The sequence below is a fragment of the Bos taurus genome, chromosome 16 (assembly GCF_002263795.3).
Source record: "Bos taurus isolate L1 Dominette 01449 registration number 42190680 breed Hereford chromosome 16, ARS-UCD2.0, whole genome shotgun sequence".
NCBI classification, from domain to species: Eukaryota; Metazoa; Chordata; class Mammalia; order Artiodactyla; family Bovidae; genus Bos; species Bos taurus.
In genome coordinates, this window is record NC_037343.1 from 37,653,319 (window position 1) to 37,668,955 (window position 15,637).

The 15,637-nt window shown below is 33.1% G+C and overlaps 1 protein-coding gene across 4 annotated transcripts in view; it reads right to left on the reverse strand.

Moving 5' to 3' along the window:
* The window catches only part of KIFAP3 (kinesin associated protein 3), a 153,474-nt gene that overhangs the window by 101,191 nt on the left and 36,646 nt on the right, over positions 1–15,637 (reverse strand). For all 4 annotated transcript variants that reach the window (NM_001035329.2, XM_059875386.1, XM_010813216.3 and 1 more), the window contains 5 exon segments: positions 2,055–2,153; positions 4,006–4,130; positions 5,397–5,496; positions 13,214–13,355; positions 13,927–13,982. In NM_001035329.2, coding sequence (NP_001030406.1) covers positions 2,055–2,153; positions 4,006–4,130; positions 5,397–5,496; positions 13,214–13,355; positions 13,927–13,982 — 522 coding nt within the window.

A 15,637-nucleotide genomic window follows, 5' to 3' on the forward strand; every position in this document is an offset into this window, starting at 1 on the left:
AATATTTGCAAATGACATATCTGATAAGAGGTTAATATCCAAAACATATAAAGAACTCACACAGCTAAATATAAAAAAATCAAGCTCAATTAAAAAATGGGCAGAGGATCTGAATAGAAAATTTTCCAAAAAACACATACAGATGGCCAACAGACACATGAAAAATGTTCAACATCACTAATCATCAAGCAAATTAAATCAATACTACACTGAGATAACACCTCACACCTGTCAGAATGGCTATTATCAAAAAGACAACAGATAAATGCTGGCAAGATGTAGACAAAAGTGAACCCTTGGTGTACTGCTGAAAGGAATATAAATTGGGTTCAGTCACTCTGGAAAACAATATGGTGTTCATCAAAAAGTTAAAAATAGACCTACAATATGATCCAGCAATCCTACTTCTGGGTATACATCCAAAGGAAATAAAACCATGATCTCAAAGACAGATTTGCACTTCATGTGTACTTCAGCATTATTCCTAACAGTTGAAATATGGAAGCGGCCCTAGTGTCTATAGATAGATGAATGGATAGAGAAGATGAGAAATACACATTTATATAAAATATAATATATGCTTTTGAACTGTGCTGTTGGAGAAGACTTTTGAGAGTTCTCTGGACTGCAAGGAGTTCAAACCAGTCAATCCTAAAGGAAATCAGCCTGAATATTCATTGGAAGGACTGATGCTGAAGCTGAAACTCCAACACTTTGGCCACCTGATGCAAAGAGCTGACTCCTTGGAAAAGATGCTGATGCTGGGAAAAACTGAAGGCAGGAGGAGAAGGGGACGACAGAGGATGGGACGGCTGTATGGCATCATCAACTTGATGAACATTGAGTCTGAGCAAACTCAGCGAGTTGGTGATGGACAGGGAAGCCTGGCGTGCCACAGTCCATGGGGTCGCAGAGAGTCAGACACGACTGAGCGACTGAACTGAACTGATAATATATATGAAATATATACTATTATTTACTTACATATGTTATACGTAACATATATATACAGAATAGGATATTGTTTGTTAATAAAAAGGGATGATATTCTGATTATTTGAGTCAACAAAGATGGATCTTGAGGGCATCTTGCTAAGGAAAATAAGTCAGACAGAGGAAGACAAACACTGTAGGTTCTCACTTATATGCTTTTACATGGAATGTAAAAACTTTGACTTCACAAAAACAAGTAAACTGATGGTTACCAGAAGCTGTATTGTGGGAGAAATGGGGAGATGGTATTCAAAGAATACAAACTTTCAATTATAAGATGAATAAGTTCTGGGATCTAATATACAGCATGGTGACAGGTGAAGATACTGTATTGTATACTTGAATGGTGCTATGACAGTAGATGTTAACTGTTCTCACCAGAACAACAACAGAATGGTAATTATGTGAGATGAAGGATTTGTTAAGCAATCTTATGTGGTGAACATTTTGGTATATATACTTGTATCAAACCATTACACTGTATATCTTAAACTTATACAATGTTTGTTATATGTCAAGTATATCTCAATAAAAACTGAGTGAAAAATCAATAGTCAGCTACAAAGCAGTAATTTCTTATAAATGATATAAGATTTTGCATCTTATCAATGGCTGAGAAATCATATTATTAAACTGTTAAACCTCTCAACAAACCCTAGAAAGATGAGACTATTTTTTATTAAAGAGATATATCTTGAAAAGTTTTACACCAGTTTCCTAAGAAAGCAACAAAATTGTCACCATATAAGAAACATATGGTAGGGTTTGAGAAACAAGATTCTTATTACTGAAAAGGCCACATATTGGATTAAAAACCCTTTATGATTAAAACAATTTCAAGAATGTAATTTATAGATTTAAGAACTGAATGGGGCCTTTCGGTGGAAAGATAGCAGAGTGAAATTTAAAACATTAATATCAATGCTAAAGACAAGATTTTGTAGCACATTAAGATTCACTGAATTTTCAATTATTCTGACATTAGCTTTATTCATCTGACAAACATAAACTAAATGTACAGTAAGCACTCTGTTGCATTCTCATTGCTTAGGTATTCATACCTCGTAACAGCTGTTCCTGTTTTACCACAAGCCCCTGGTATTTTTTAAATGTTTTTTCATAATCTTTTCTCAAGGTTTGGTTTTCAGGGTCTTCATCAAGTAAACAAGTTAAGGATCATCCATATTCAATGAAGCAAAGTAAACCTACTGAAAAACACTATGAAAAACTATTAAATTTTATGTGCAATTTTATCCAGTTATTTTCTGCAACCAAGAGTTTAATTAAAATATTCTTCTCTGCACAATAATTGTGTTAGAATAGAACTTCTTAACCTAGGGTTCAAGGATGTGCTTGCAGACCTTGGGTAAACACATGTTTAGGCTTTGCCAAATACATAAATCCTCAAAAACTGTATGCATTTTACAAATATGCACAAGTCTCCAACTTTCACCAGATTAAAAACTGGGTCCATGAACCAAAAAGGTTACAGCCTTAAAGAATGGTTTATTTGATAAGGATAGTGAATTCTACTTCAGACAGATGTCTAGTATACTCAAAGGATATTGATTAGATCTAAAGCTTGTTAGCACCCTCTTCAGACTACATACAAAAATAAAATATCCCAAAGCGAGAGAAAAACATTTTAAAATTATATCTTATAACCCCAAACAGTCCCCTGCACATCTGCAGAGATAACCAATTACTGCAGTATGACTTCAGGATCCCCAAGCATTCAAAAACATCCCCTTTGTTGAATGCTACTTGCATGACAACACAGTTTCCCCCTCAATTTTTGGAAATTTTAGGTACATTCAGCAAACTTGGGACTCAAGAAATTACCTATGGCCTCTAGGATTATTAAATTATCCACATGGGTTAAGTCAATACCAATCTAGATGTCAGAAACTTAGAGCACACACAGAAAATTTCTAAACCTGTGCAGATCCTAATTAAGAAAAGTCAAATCTCTGTGTGTGTGTGTGTGTGTGTGTGTGAGGGTGTATTTTTATAGTGACTTGGGGATCCCACCAAGGGGAGGTAAAAACATGAGATATTGGGCACAACAGAAACAATATTTTTATTTTTTAAAAGAGATCAATAAATTTGGGGTTCAAAAGAAACTGACTAATACAGCTTGTTCATCTGCAAAACATATCATATGAAGACAGATATGAGTAAGTCCGGGCCTTCAATTAAAAATTACAGTTGTTAAAAAAAAAAAAAAAGAATTACAGTTGTAGGGGAAATATGATCAGTATCTTTAAATATAAGGAATGGGATATTGAAGAGAATATCCTTATTCTATATTGCTTCAGTATGCAAGACTAGAATCAAAGAATAGAAGCTATTGGGAAGTAGACTTTGGTACACTAGGCAAAAGAGCATTATAATGAGTAGAATGCCAAAACACAGAATGAGTTAAAGAATAAGCAGTGACATGTTAAAGAAGAGACTAACAATCCATTGGTAAGGAAGTTGCAGAAAAGATTCTTGGACTGAATTATAGGTTAAAACTGATAATTTTTCAAGGTTCCTTTCATGGGTTCTATGATTCTACAGGCATCTCAAATCTGTATGTATTTTTAAAAATAGTTTTTGCACTTAATTAGAAAAAATAGAATTTAAAACTATGTTCTTCACCAAAGTCACACTCATTCCAATCAAAGTCACCTTATTTCACAGAGAGAACTACATAGGCCAACAGTGGTGAGCCAGACTTCAGCTTACTAAATGGTCTTAGGGGACATAATAGCACAGCCACTTAGAAACTCACAAATTCAGTTATCCAGGACAACTATTATTTATTCCTCTAGCTTATCACCTAATCAAAGTTGTAAAAAAGATCAAAACTATATGTGAAAATATATTCATTCTGTTAATTTTAATCTTCATCTTAACCTTCAATACACTATTGCATTTTTCCAAGTAATGTGAGTGACAAAACAAAATCCCCTCTATTCAAAGCTCACAAGCAACAGCAGTGGGGTGAAATGTTGCTTCAAAGGATATCAGCTTTCTTCTTCTTAGAAAGTTCTTCTTGCCAAAGCTCATGTCTTTTTAATTCATGATCAATGATATTCATACACAGAGCTCCAATTTTATAGTGAGTGATAAGTCCATGAAACTGAGAAAAGCTTTAAAGAAGAGTTTTTAGTATGTATTTAAAGGAATACATTTTGAGGCTTCAGGAAATCTGTTTTGGATGAACACTGGTACAAACAATGTAAAATAGACTTTACATACATATTTTAATAAATGAACATACTCAGAGTATACTAGGAAGACTCAAAATTGTGAGATTACTTTAAATGTATTTTAAAATACAATCTTTACTTGAAATGAAATTATTTTTAAGTTAAAAATTGAACAAAATGCGTTTTTGCAACTAACCACCATTTTAAATATTTAGATATCCTCAAAATAAAATTTCAGACTACCACTGAACAAAACTAATAATATAACAGTACTATTATTGATGCCAGGAAATAAACTAGTTAAGTATTAACAATCAGGTTTTATATGTTTCCTAGGCACTTTACTCATCCAAGTACTTATTCAGTAAATACTTATTTGCTAATGCTGGCACATTTTTAGAACAGAGGCAAAAAATTCCCTAGAATTTCTGAAAAGTCAGAAACTTTTCACATTGCCTCAATAAGCATCCTTCTAAAGAATAAATGTCTATAAATGATATACATGAATACATAACAGGAACGCATCTGCAAACATATACAGTGGATATACACAAGCACAGCTGACCCTTGAATCATGCAGTGACTGGGGTGGTCAACTCTCTGCGTTATCAAAAATGTACATATAACTTATAGTGGGTTCTCCATATTGGTGGTTCTGCACAAATTCAACTAGTACCTTCATATAGTATGGTGGTACGTATTTAGTGAAAAAAACTACATACAAGTGGACCTGTGCAGTTCAACCCCATGTTGTTCAAGGGTCAACTGTATATAAAACAATAACACTTACTTGCACTTACTCTAGGTCAAGCTTTTTTCTAATATCTATCTGAAAAGGCTGCTACTATTACTTTCCAAAATTAGATGTGGAAACTGAGCATAGAAAGGTTAAGTAATCTAACCAAGACCACACAGCTAAAAACAGCAGGATTTGGATTCAAATTCAGAGAGTCTATTTCCAAAGCCCATAACTCTTAAACTTTATACCATTGTATTATCCTACTGCACATGCACATGCTTGGTGAATGCAGACCGAAAGAAAGACAGAACAACAAAGGGGACAGAGAATGGAAAATAGTTGAAAGGCAGAGCACTGTTAGACACATACAGAGACCGAGAAAACTAGTGATCTACTATTTAAAGCAATGACACAGACAGAGAGAGAAAGATATATCAGAACTTTTATTTCCTAATTTTTACACTTACCTGGAAAAGCAAAAGAAGATGTATATTATGTTTGTAGCTAACTCAACACTTTGTTTCCAGTCTTCCCTCAGGACTCTTGCTAATGCACCAAGGGCAGTATCTAAAGAAAAAGGGGACGTACAAAAATGATCACTCAGAATCAACTCTGATAGAAAGGGTAATTGGTTTTAAATGTCTACTTATCAATAAATTACAAAGCTAAGATAGAACTGGGACAAAAAGTAGGATGCTTCTTTCCAACACAGAAAGCTATTTTAAAAATTTAAATACTAAAACTCACAACATGCAACTTTAAGTCTATTATCATAAACAGAAAAATAAAATATAATTTAAACAAAGTAACAAAATAAGAGTACTATGAATGACAAGAAATAATGAGAACCATTTATTTCTTAATTTTCATTTCTATTTGCAACTGCAGTGCCAGGTTTTTAAAATCTGATTTAATGTGTTTGTAAGAAAAAAAACTAGCTTAAGTCTAAAAAAAAAATGAGCAGTTTATAGCAAGATAGCACTAGCTTCACTGAAGCAAATTAATAATCAAACAAAACTTATAAACTGAAAAATAAGTCTAATATTTTAATGTCATGTTAAGCTAATGCTAACAGGCATAAATAGAGCAAAAAAATCTTCCCCAAAACTTCAGGCTAGACTGATAAACATCCTTGTTAGGCCTTTCGCTTTAAAATGGTAAATTAATGAATTGATTAATGAGAATTACTATACATTAAGTAAACATACAGTAATGCGACTACTTTCAAATTAGTATTGTTCATGACTGACTTAAAATCATTAAAAACTGAAACATCTGTGTCTTATATAGAGATCATAATTCAACTTTCTATAACAGGCATGCAGGATATATTGTGAACTGTATTATCAGTATTTATTATGCTGATAAAAGTAGTTTATTTGAGCTTTCTGGCCATTCACATTATGGAACAACAAGAATTCACTATATATTGTAATCCATTTAGTGAGGATTTTTTCTGCAAATTGAAAAATATCCTATAATAACATTTCATGGTATTATTCATATTCATACTCATATTTATATTCATATACCAGAGCACTGGTATAATACAGGCCTTGAACAAAATTATTCTGAAGTCAAATAAATAGATAATATGTAAAAGCTTTAAAAAGTCTTAATAAAGATCTGGTTTAGCTTTGTTTAACCATGTATTACCAAAGGCATTTCATCATTATTAATCCAGAGGATTCAGTACTTCTTAGAATATACTTTGGAAAATGATGTGCTATAATGTCATGAATTTAACATTTTTATTTACTGAGGAATAGAAAAATGTCTAAAAAAACCTACAGCTATGGGAATTATTTACAGGTAATGAAGAAATAAACCAGAAGAAAATAGAAAGCTTACAAAATATCAAAATTAACCCCAAATTAATTTATAAGTTGAATGTAATCATAATTAAAATTTCATTATGATTTTCTTAGAGAATACAATAAAGTGATCACTAAATAATATATAATAAAATGTATAAGACCAGCAACAACACTTTCAAAAAAAAAATTAACACACTGAAACATGTCTCCTACTTATTCTAAAACTCTAGTCAAAGTACAAAATAAAACATACCAAAAATAGAATGATATTGGAATGGAAATGATCAAATAGATAATAGAAAAGAAAATAGAGCATCAAAACACACCTATGAATATATCAGAGCAGTACCTGGCACAGAATAAGCTTTCAAGAAGTATCTACTGAATAAAAGAATGGCCAGCCTATATTAATAATAGAAAAGGCATTCCAAATCTTTGGGAAAAGAAGGAGTATTCAATAAGTACATTGGAATAACTGGCTATAAAACATGGAAAAAAAATAAAATTACACCTCTACCGCTCACTTTCAACAAAAATGAATTCCAGGGCCAAGCACTTCTGGAACAGTAGACTAAGGACCTCCAAAAATCCACTTTAAGCAAATATAATACTGGTAAAACTTTTCAAAATCAACTTTTTTTAGATCTGGAAATCAAGTAGTTTTGTGACAATTCGAGAAGAATTTATCTGAGAAATAGGCTGACTTGGTAAAAACAGTGAACTCTGTGGCATTTCAACTTGCCCTAATTCCATCCCCTCCATGCAACTTTGTGGAAACTTTGAAAACCAAGAGCATCGTATTTGTGAAAAACAGTAGGCCAGTAGCAACTGGAGGAGAGAGAACAGTGTGGTCCTCCCCCAAGTCACACTCCGGTGAATTATCAATACCTGATACATCAGGACGCTTGCTGAAAAGCTCCATTTCTATGGGTTGGCTTTATTTAACCTGACTCAGAGATTGCTCTTACAAACAACCTTAGTACCAGGGCATTTGCTGAAAACTACTAGTAGCAACATTACAGCTACGTGCAGCAGCCTAGCCAATTGGAATTAACAAGAGGCTGACCAAAACACTTAGAAAAGAAAAACTGGGAAATAAGATACTCACAGGTCTTTGAAAGCCTCCAACATACTCCTGGCACTCTAGAAGGTCAGGCATATGTGCAGGAATGGCCTCATGTCAGGGAAAGCCCTAAAAAAGCCTAATCTCTCATCTCTACCCAACCTTGACACAATATTCAAGCAGCAATTAAAGGCTAAGGTTTGTAAACTACTTGCTTGAGCGCTGAAGACATCCTCCTGCCCATACGTTCATACCCAGAGCCCTTCACCAAAGGTTAGGACACTAGGTTCCAGGCATTTAAACAAATCTTTATCAAATCATTATTCTGAAAGAGATGGGAATACCAGACCACCTGACCTGCCTCTTAAGAAATTTGTATGCAGGTCAGGAAGCAACAGTTAGAATTGGACATGGAACACAGACTGGTTCCAAATAGGAAAAGGAGTACGTCAAGGCTGTATATTATCACCCTGCTTATTTAACTTCTATGCAGAGTACCTCATGAGAAACGCTGGGCTGGAAGAAGCACAAGCTGGAATCAAGATTGCCGGGAGAAATATCAATAACTTCAGATATGCAGATGACACCACCCTTATGGCAGAAAGTGAAGAGGAACTAAAAAGCCTCTTGATGAAAGTGGAGAGTGAAAAAGTTGGCTTAAAGCTCAACATTCAGAAAATGAAGATCATGGCATCTGGTCCCATCACTTCATGGGAAATAGATGGGGAAAGAGTGGAAACAGTGTCAGACTTTATTTTGGGGGGCTCCAAAATCACTGCAGATGGTGACTGCAGCCATGAAATTAAAAGATGCTTACTCCTTGGAAGCAAAGTTATGACCAACCTAGATAGCATATTCAAAAGCAGAGACATTACTTGGCCAACAAAGGTTCGTCTAGTCAAGGCTATGGTTTTTCCTGTGGTCATGTATGGATGTGAGAGTTGGACTGTGAAGAAGGCTGAGCGTCAAAGAATTGATGCTTTTGAACTGTGGTGTTGGAGAAGACTCTTGAGAGTCCCTTGGACTGCAAGGAGATCCAACCAGTCCATTCTGAAGGAGATCAGCCCTGGGATTTCTTTGGAGGGAATGATGCTAAAGCTGAAACTCCAGTACTTTGGCCACCTCATGCGAAGAGTTGACTCATTGGAAAAGACTCTGATGCTGGGAGGGATTGGGGGCAGGAGGAGAAGGGGATGACAGAGGATGAGATGGCTGGATGGCATCACTGACTCGATGGATGTGAGTCTGAGTGAACTTCGGGTGTTGGTGATGGACAGGGAGGCCTGGCGTGCTGGGATTCATGGGGTCGCGAAGAGTCGGACACGACTGAGCTACTGAACTGAACTGAAACTAACTGAGCAGAGGCTTCAGCGACTGCATGGACAAATAATACAGACTTTATAGAATCAATCCAGGAAAATCATTAAAAAAAACAAACAGTAAAAATAACAAGCCCAGAAGGAAGTGGAATTCTGATTTCCAGAGTTGCTACAATATTATTTCAATAACAAAAATACAATACAAAGAACAAAGGACAGTATATCCCAAACTCAAGGAATACAGCATTGAATACAAACAATCCAGGAGGAAGCTCACATTCTGAATGTATGAGTCAAAGATTTTAAGTCACTATAAATATATTTCAAGAACTAAAGGAAATCATGTCTGAAGAATTAAAGGAAATAACAAGAAGGTATAAGAATGTTGTCTCACCAGAGAATATCAATAAGGAGATACAAATAATACAAGATGAACCAAACAGAAATTCTGAAGTTGCAAAGTTCAACCTCTGAAATGAAGAAGTCATTACAAGGTCTTAACTACAGATGAGAATTAGAAAAAAAAAAATCAACAAGTACAAAGGCAAGTTGATTAAGATTATCCAGTCTTGAACAGAAAGGAAAAAAAAATGAAAAATATTAAGAGAGCTTCAAAGCTCTATATGCTTTGAAGTCCTATATGACATCAACAAGCTTACTAACATGGGAGTCCCAAGAGAAAAGTATATACAGAGGAAAGAGCTGAATAAATACTTATGAAAATAATGGCCCAAACTTTCTAAATTTGATGAAAAACAATTTGCATATCCAAGAAGCTCCACAAACTCCAAGCAAGATCAGCTAAAAGATATCACCACTTAAACACATCGTAGGGCTTCCTTGGTGGCTCAGATGGTAAAGAATATGCCTGCAATGTAGAAGACTTGAGTTTGATCTTGAGGTCAGAAATATCCCTTGGAGAAGGGAATGGCTACCCACTCCAGTATTCTTGCCTGGAGAATTCCATGGACAGAGGAGCCTGGTGGGCTACAGTCCGTTGGATCACAAAGAGTCCATAGTCAAACTGGCAAAAGCAAAAGGCAAAGGAAACATTGAAAGTAGCAAGAGAAAATCAATTCAACACGTTCAAAGGGTCCCCAATAAGATTAACAGCTGGTTTCACATCAGAAACTACAGAGACATAAAGCCAGAGGGATGACATAGTCAAATTACTAAAACAAAACAAAACAAAAAATCTTTGAGAATTTGTTGTTAGCATTATGAGAAATACAAAAGAGATTCCATCAGGCTGAAGTACAAGGACATTAGAGTATAACTTAAATCCACACAGAGAAATAAAGAGCACCAGTAAAGGTAACTCTCTCTATCTAAAAGACATTATAAACATATTTTTAACTGTATCATTTTCTTCTGATTTTAAAATGCATACATCAATAATTATATTTCTTGATGACAGGCTGATAATATATACAGATGTAATATGTATGAATTAATAGTATAAAGATGTGGGGTGGGAATAGAAGTATACTGAAGAAAAGTTTTTATGGACTATTAAAATTATATTGGCATTAAGTTAAATTAGATTTTTAAAACTTAAGTTGGTATCTGTAATCCCAGGGTAATTACTAAGAAAGTTAATTCAGGAAAACATATAATAGTAAACTAATAACAAAAGAATTAAAATGGAATGCAAGAAAATATTTCACATAAAAGAAGGCAGTCATGGAGAGACAGAAGATCAAAACAAGATAAACAGAAAACAAACAGAATGTTAGATGACAATCCTACTTTATGAGTAATTATTTTAATGGTAAATAGAATAAACATGCCAATCAAAAGGAAGATTATTCAAATGTATTAAACAATATGACCCAACTCTATATCCAATTTACAACAGAAACACTTCAAATTCAAATACACAAATAGGGTGACAGTTAAAGAATGGAAAAAGATAAGTCAAGGGGGAAAAAAGACAATAGACTGAAAGTAACTATTTCTAAGTACATAAAAGAAAAAGGATATATATCAATAGATGACACTTTAACAACATGGGTTTGAACTGCACACAGGTCCATTTATACTTGAACATGGATTTAAATTTATGTATGCATGTGTCCACCTGGGCAGTTCAAACTCATGTTGTTCAACGGTAACCTGTACATGACCCATGGTTGGTTGCATCCACAGATGTAGAAGAAATGGATATGGAGGACCAACTATGGGACTTGAATATCTGCAGATTTTGATATCTTTGGCAGGCCCTGGAATCAATCCCCCATGGATACTGAGGGATGACTGTATATATACATATATAAAAAATGGATGTATATTTATATGTAAATATACATATATTCACATGTATGTATAAATACAAACTCCACAGGGTAGGAATTCCAAAAGTCTAGTGACATGAGAAAAACATTGAACTCATTAGAAATCAGGTAAATACAACTTAAACCCAAGAGATACTGTTTGTTAGCAACAACACAATGGCAAAAATGTTTAAGTTTTACAGCCTTCATATTCCATGGGTCTGGAAATACAGTGGCATAAACACTTTGGAGGACAATTCAACAATATCCCTAAGACATTACGACCTGTATTTCTGTATAACCTTTGTTTCTGTTTACACACTAAAAAACCCCCTGGTTTGTGTATATAAATAAGAACAAAGATGTTCACTGAAGTTTCCTATTGGAAAATTTGGAAATTTTAAGACCTAATTTAAAAATCTAATAACCATCAATAGGGGAATGGCTAAAGAATATGTATATAACTTCATAAAATACAATAATCAAAAGTAGTTCAAAACTAATTAACATTGTATGTAGCTATATGCTGCTGCTGCTGCTAAGTCGCTTCAGTCGTGACCAACTCTGTGTGACCCCATAGATGGCAGCCCACCAGGCTCCCCTGTCCCTGGGATTCTCCAGGCAAGGACACTGGAGTGGGTTGCCATTTCCTTCTCCAATGCATGAAAGTGAAAAAATAAAGAGAGGTCGCTCAGTCGTGTCCAACTCCTAGCGACCCTGCAGCCCACCAGGCCCCTCCGTCCATGGGATTTTCCAGGCAAGAGTAATGGAGTGGGGTGCTATCGTCTTCTCCAGTGGCTATATGCATGTAATCTCAAAACATTACTGCATGGAGAAAAAATTACCAAGTAAGAAGTATGATATAATTAACATAAAAATTCACTCTATATTTTAACACAGGAAAAAATCCTCTACATATATATGTGTAAAAGTATGGAAAAGATCTGGAAGAATGAACTCCAAATTCCTAACAGATTATAGAGTAATGGTCAAAGGGTTTTTAACTGTAATACTCTAATTCCTTAAAAAGAATATATGAATATATGAGTTACACAATTTAGAAAATATTTAAAATGTACAAATTTCCTAACTGGAATATTGGTAATATCCTATGACTCTCTGGACAGATCCCAGGGTATTTTATCCAAGCTAGAAAGTACTGACGTGCACTGAACCACCTCCATAAAAGGAGTTTGGCAATAGATAAAAAGGTATTATCATGTGATAGAAATCAGATCATAATGATATCTTCTATATTTTAATTTTGGCAAAAGTATAATCAGAAAATTATAATAATTCTATAGTAGTATAAATGAGAAAGAAGGTTTTAAGAGTATTGTATCTCCTTTTTCTTTATTACCTAGCACTTCTAGTGAAAAGAAAGCAAATACATGGCATCAAAGTCAAGCTAAATGAAATTTAAAAGAGTACTATTTTTGGCTGTGCTGTTTAAAAAAATATTGGAACTGTAATTGAATGAAAGCATACATGTGCAATTGTCAAAAGTCTGATTTTATATCCTAATTGAAAGAATAAAAAGTCTTCCAGAATACAAGAAAATAAACAGTACCATTAAGACTTTATTTTTCTTGTTTAAATTATTTGTCCATTCTCCAGAGAATATTTAAACATTATGCCCACGTGTTAAGAAATTTGAGTAAGAAGGGAAGTAATAAAGAGCTGGAAAATAACTGCATTCCTAAGTTTGATATAAATAATTTTAGCTTACCTCTCTATTATAATAATTTAAAAATCATATTCACAATAATTTTTAACTTTAAATATTTATAGATATAAGTCTATAAATTCTACCATTCAGTAGTAGTTCTTCCAAGTTATCAGGATTTCGAGCAAGCTGTAGGATCAAAGCAGAACCCCGAACCTTGTCAGGAATATCTTCATATAATAACTCGATGTACTCATCCATGTCATTAATGTTAGCAACTTCATCAATCTGAAACAAAGGAAGAGGAAGGAAGTACTCTAAAAGAACAGCAGCACTTAACAGAGTTGTCAAAGGAATGATAGTTTGTGATCAATATATTGCCCTTGACAATGAGACAAGTTTTCCAAGGACTCAGAGTAGCAATCTTTTTGTACATAGTAGCAATCTTTTTATACAGGGAGAGATTAGATCTTTGGGTGATGGAACTTCAATATGAAAATAGTCATAAACCATATGATAAAAACGGGATATAAACAAACTCTAAAATTGGCCTATTTATATTAACAAAGTATCTTAAATGTAATGTAAAATAGTTTCTACCATAATATATTAAACACTATTTTAAAACACACTGCAATAAGAATAGCTAATACTTTTCACAACTTATCAAAATAAATTGTCTAAAAAACATACCCAATAATTTTTCCTTTATTAAATATTTATTTTCTATCTTTTTTGGGAACTTTAAGTTCAACCACTTCTAAAAATTCCACCCTTGTCTAATGTAACTGTATGAACTACTGATGGTAAAAGCATTACCTTACAATCAGTTCTCTATCATATAAAAATACAGTCTTACCTCCATTCCTTCAAAAGGAGGTGGATCTTTAGGCTTGCTTGACTTCTCTTTTTTTTCTGTAAAAAGATTTTGTTTTAATGAGAAGAACCAGGATTTTGGATTTCTGGCTAATTTTTATTTTCAGCAGCTGAGTTTAATTCTAGCTAAGCTGGGGATCTTAAAATGAATAATTTATGAGGTAATCTTTTTCCAATGTATAAAAAATGCTCATCTATAATACATTTGTTCTAATAAGGATATCCAGGAGAGTTTAATAAAATCTATACATAATCTCCAAGTTATGTTAGGTGGCAATTTAGCTTCCTCATTGTTTAACAGTTTAGGTATGTAAATAGCCAGATTTGTCAACAAGAAGCAAAAAGTCTATTTTGTTTTCTTTTTTTTTTCCTAATTCACATTTAAGGTGAGAACAGGAAAATCAAAAACTAATTAATTAGGTAATAAAAAGACTAAAATTAAAATTAACAAAGAAATTGGAAAAGAAATAACCTGGATAAAGTTAAGAAGCTAAAATACAGTTGCTGAATTTTAAACAAAATTAAGTCCATAAATTAAAAGGCAAATGTTTAATATTTGTGCTAATTTAATCCTCACTTGCTCCCAAATGGATTAAAGAGGCATTAATAGTGCTGAACATAACTTTGAGTCATTTGTTATGTTGAATTATTTGACTAATAGCAGAACTTCGTATTCTAAAAAGAAAATAAAAAAATGCTTCACTGATCTGATCTGGATCAAAAATCTAAGCAATGACTGTACATTAAAATAAGTTCAAGTAATATCAAATTTTTGATTCTAAAATTAGCAAATGCTTTACATATAACAGGAATTACTCCTGATTGTTTTTGGAGGAAGGTAGCCAGTCTAAACAAAGTTATGTTTTCTCAACAGCTAGATTTTTCCTCAAACAGATAATTTATTATGATAGTAGTTTTAATAAATAAAGAAAAAAAAGACTTATGATAAAGAATCATATAATCAAAAACTACTACCATTTTATTTTAACCACATTTAGGGCTAGGTTTCTGGCTTTGAAATAGTGAATATCAAGTAAAAAGAAAGAACATAGAATCATTTCTAAAAATAAATGATATATGCAATAGCACAGCATTTCATATATGTCTCCAAACATTAGTATCTATATAGAGAAACAATGATTTGAATTTATGATAATATGAAAATTTCCTCATATTACTCTAATTTCTGGGGAAGGAGGTAAGAAGACTGATTTACCCTGAAAACTCAGTGAAAGGGTTCTCATTAAAGATATTTTGTTATTTTATTACAAATGTCCTCAAAATTGTATTAATTTAGCATTAGGAAAGATTAATTTTAACTATATGTACAACCTACAGTAAGAACACACACATCTTAAAAGCACAGTATTTACTTTTCTCATTTTGAACTTAACTTATTGAAGATATTATCTCTTATCATCCAGTAACACTGTTACAGAAATAGTCTATCATAAAGTAGTTAAAATGTTTAAATAATATTTTCCTTATAACACTTATTATTAATAATTAATAGGTATACAGCTAAGTAGTTGGAGTGCCAGCTAAGCAGTTGGAAACAATCAAGTTCGAAATGTTTATTGTTGCTTTTAAATAAATTCACAGCTATTCAATTCATTCAACAAATATATATTGATCATATAATGTGTGCTATATATTGTATACAAGGCTAACTAATAAAAGTACATATTAGGCAC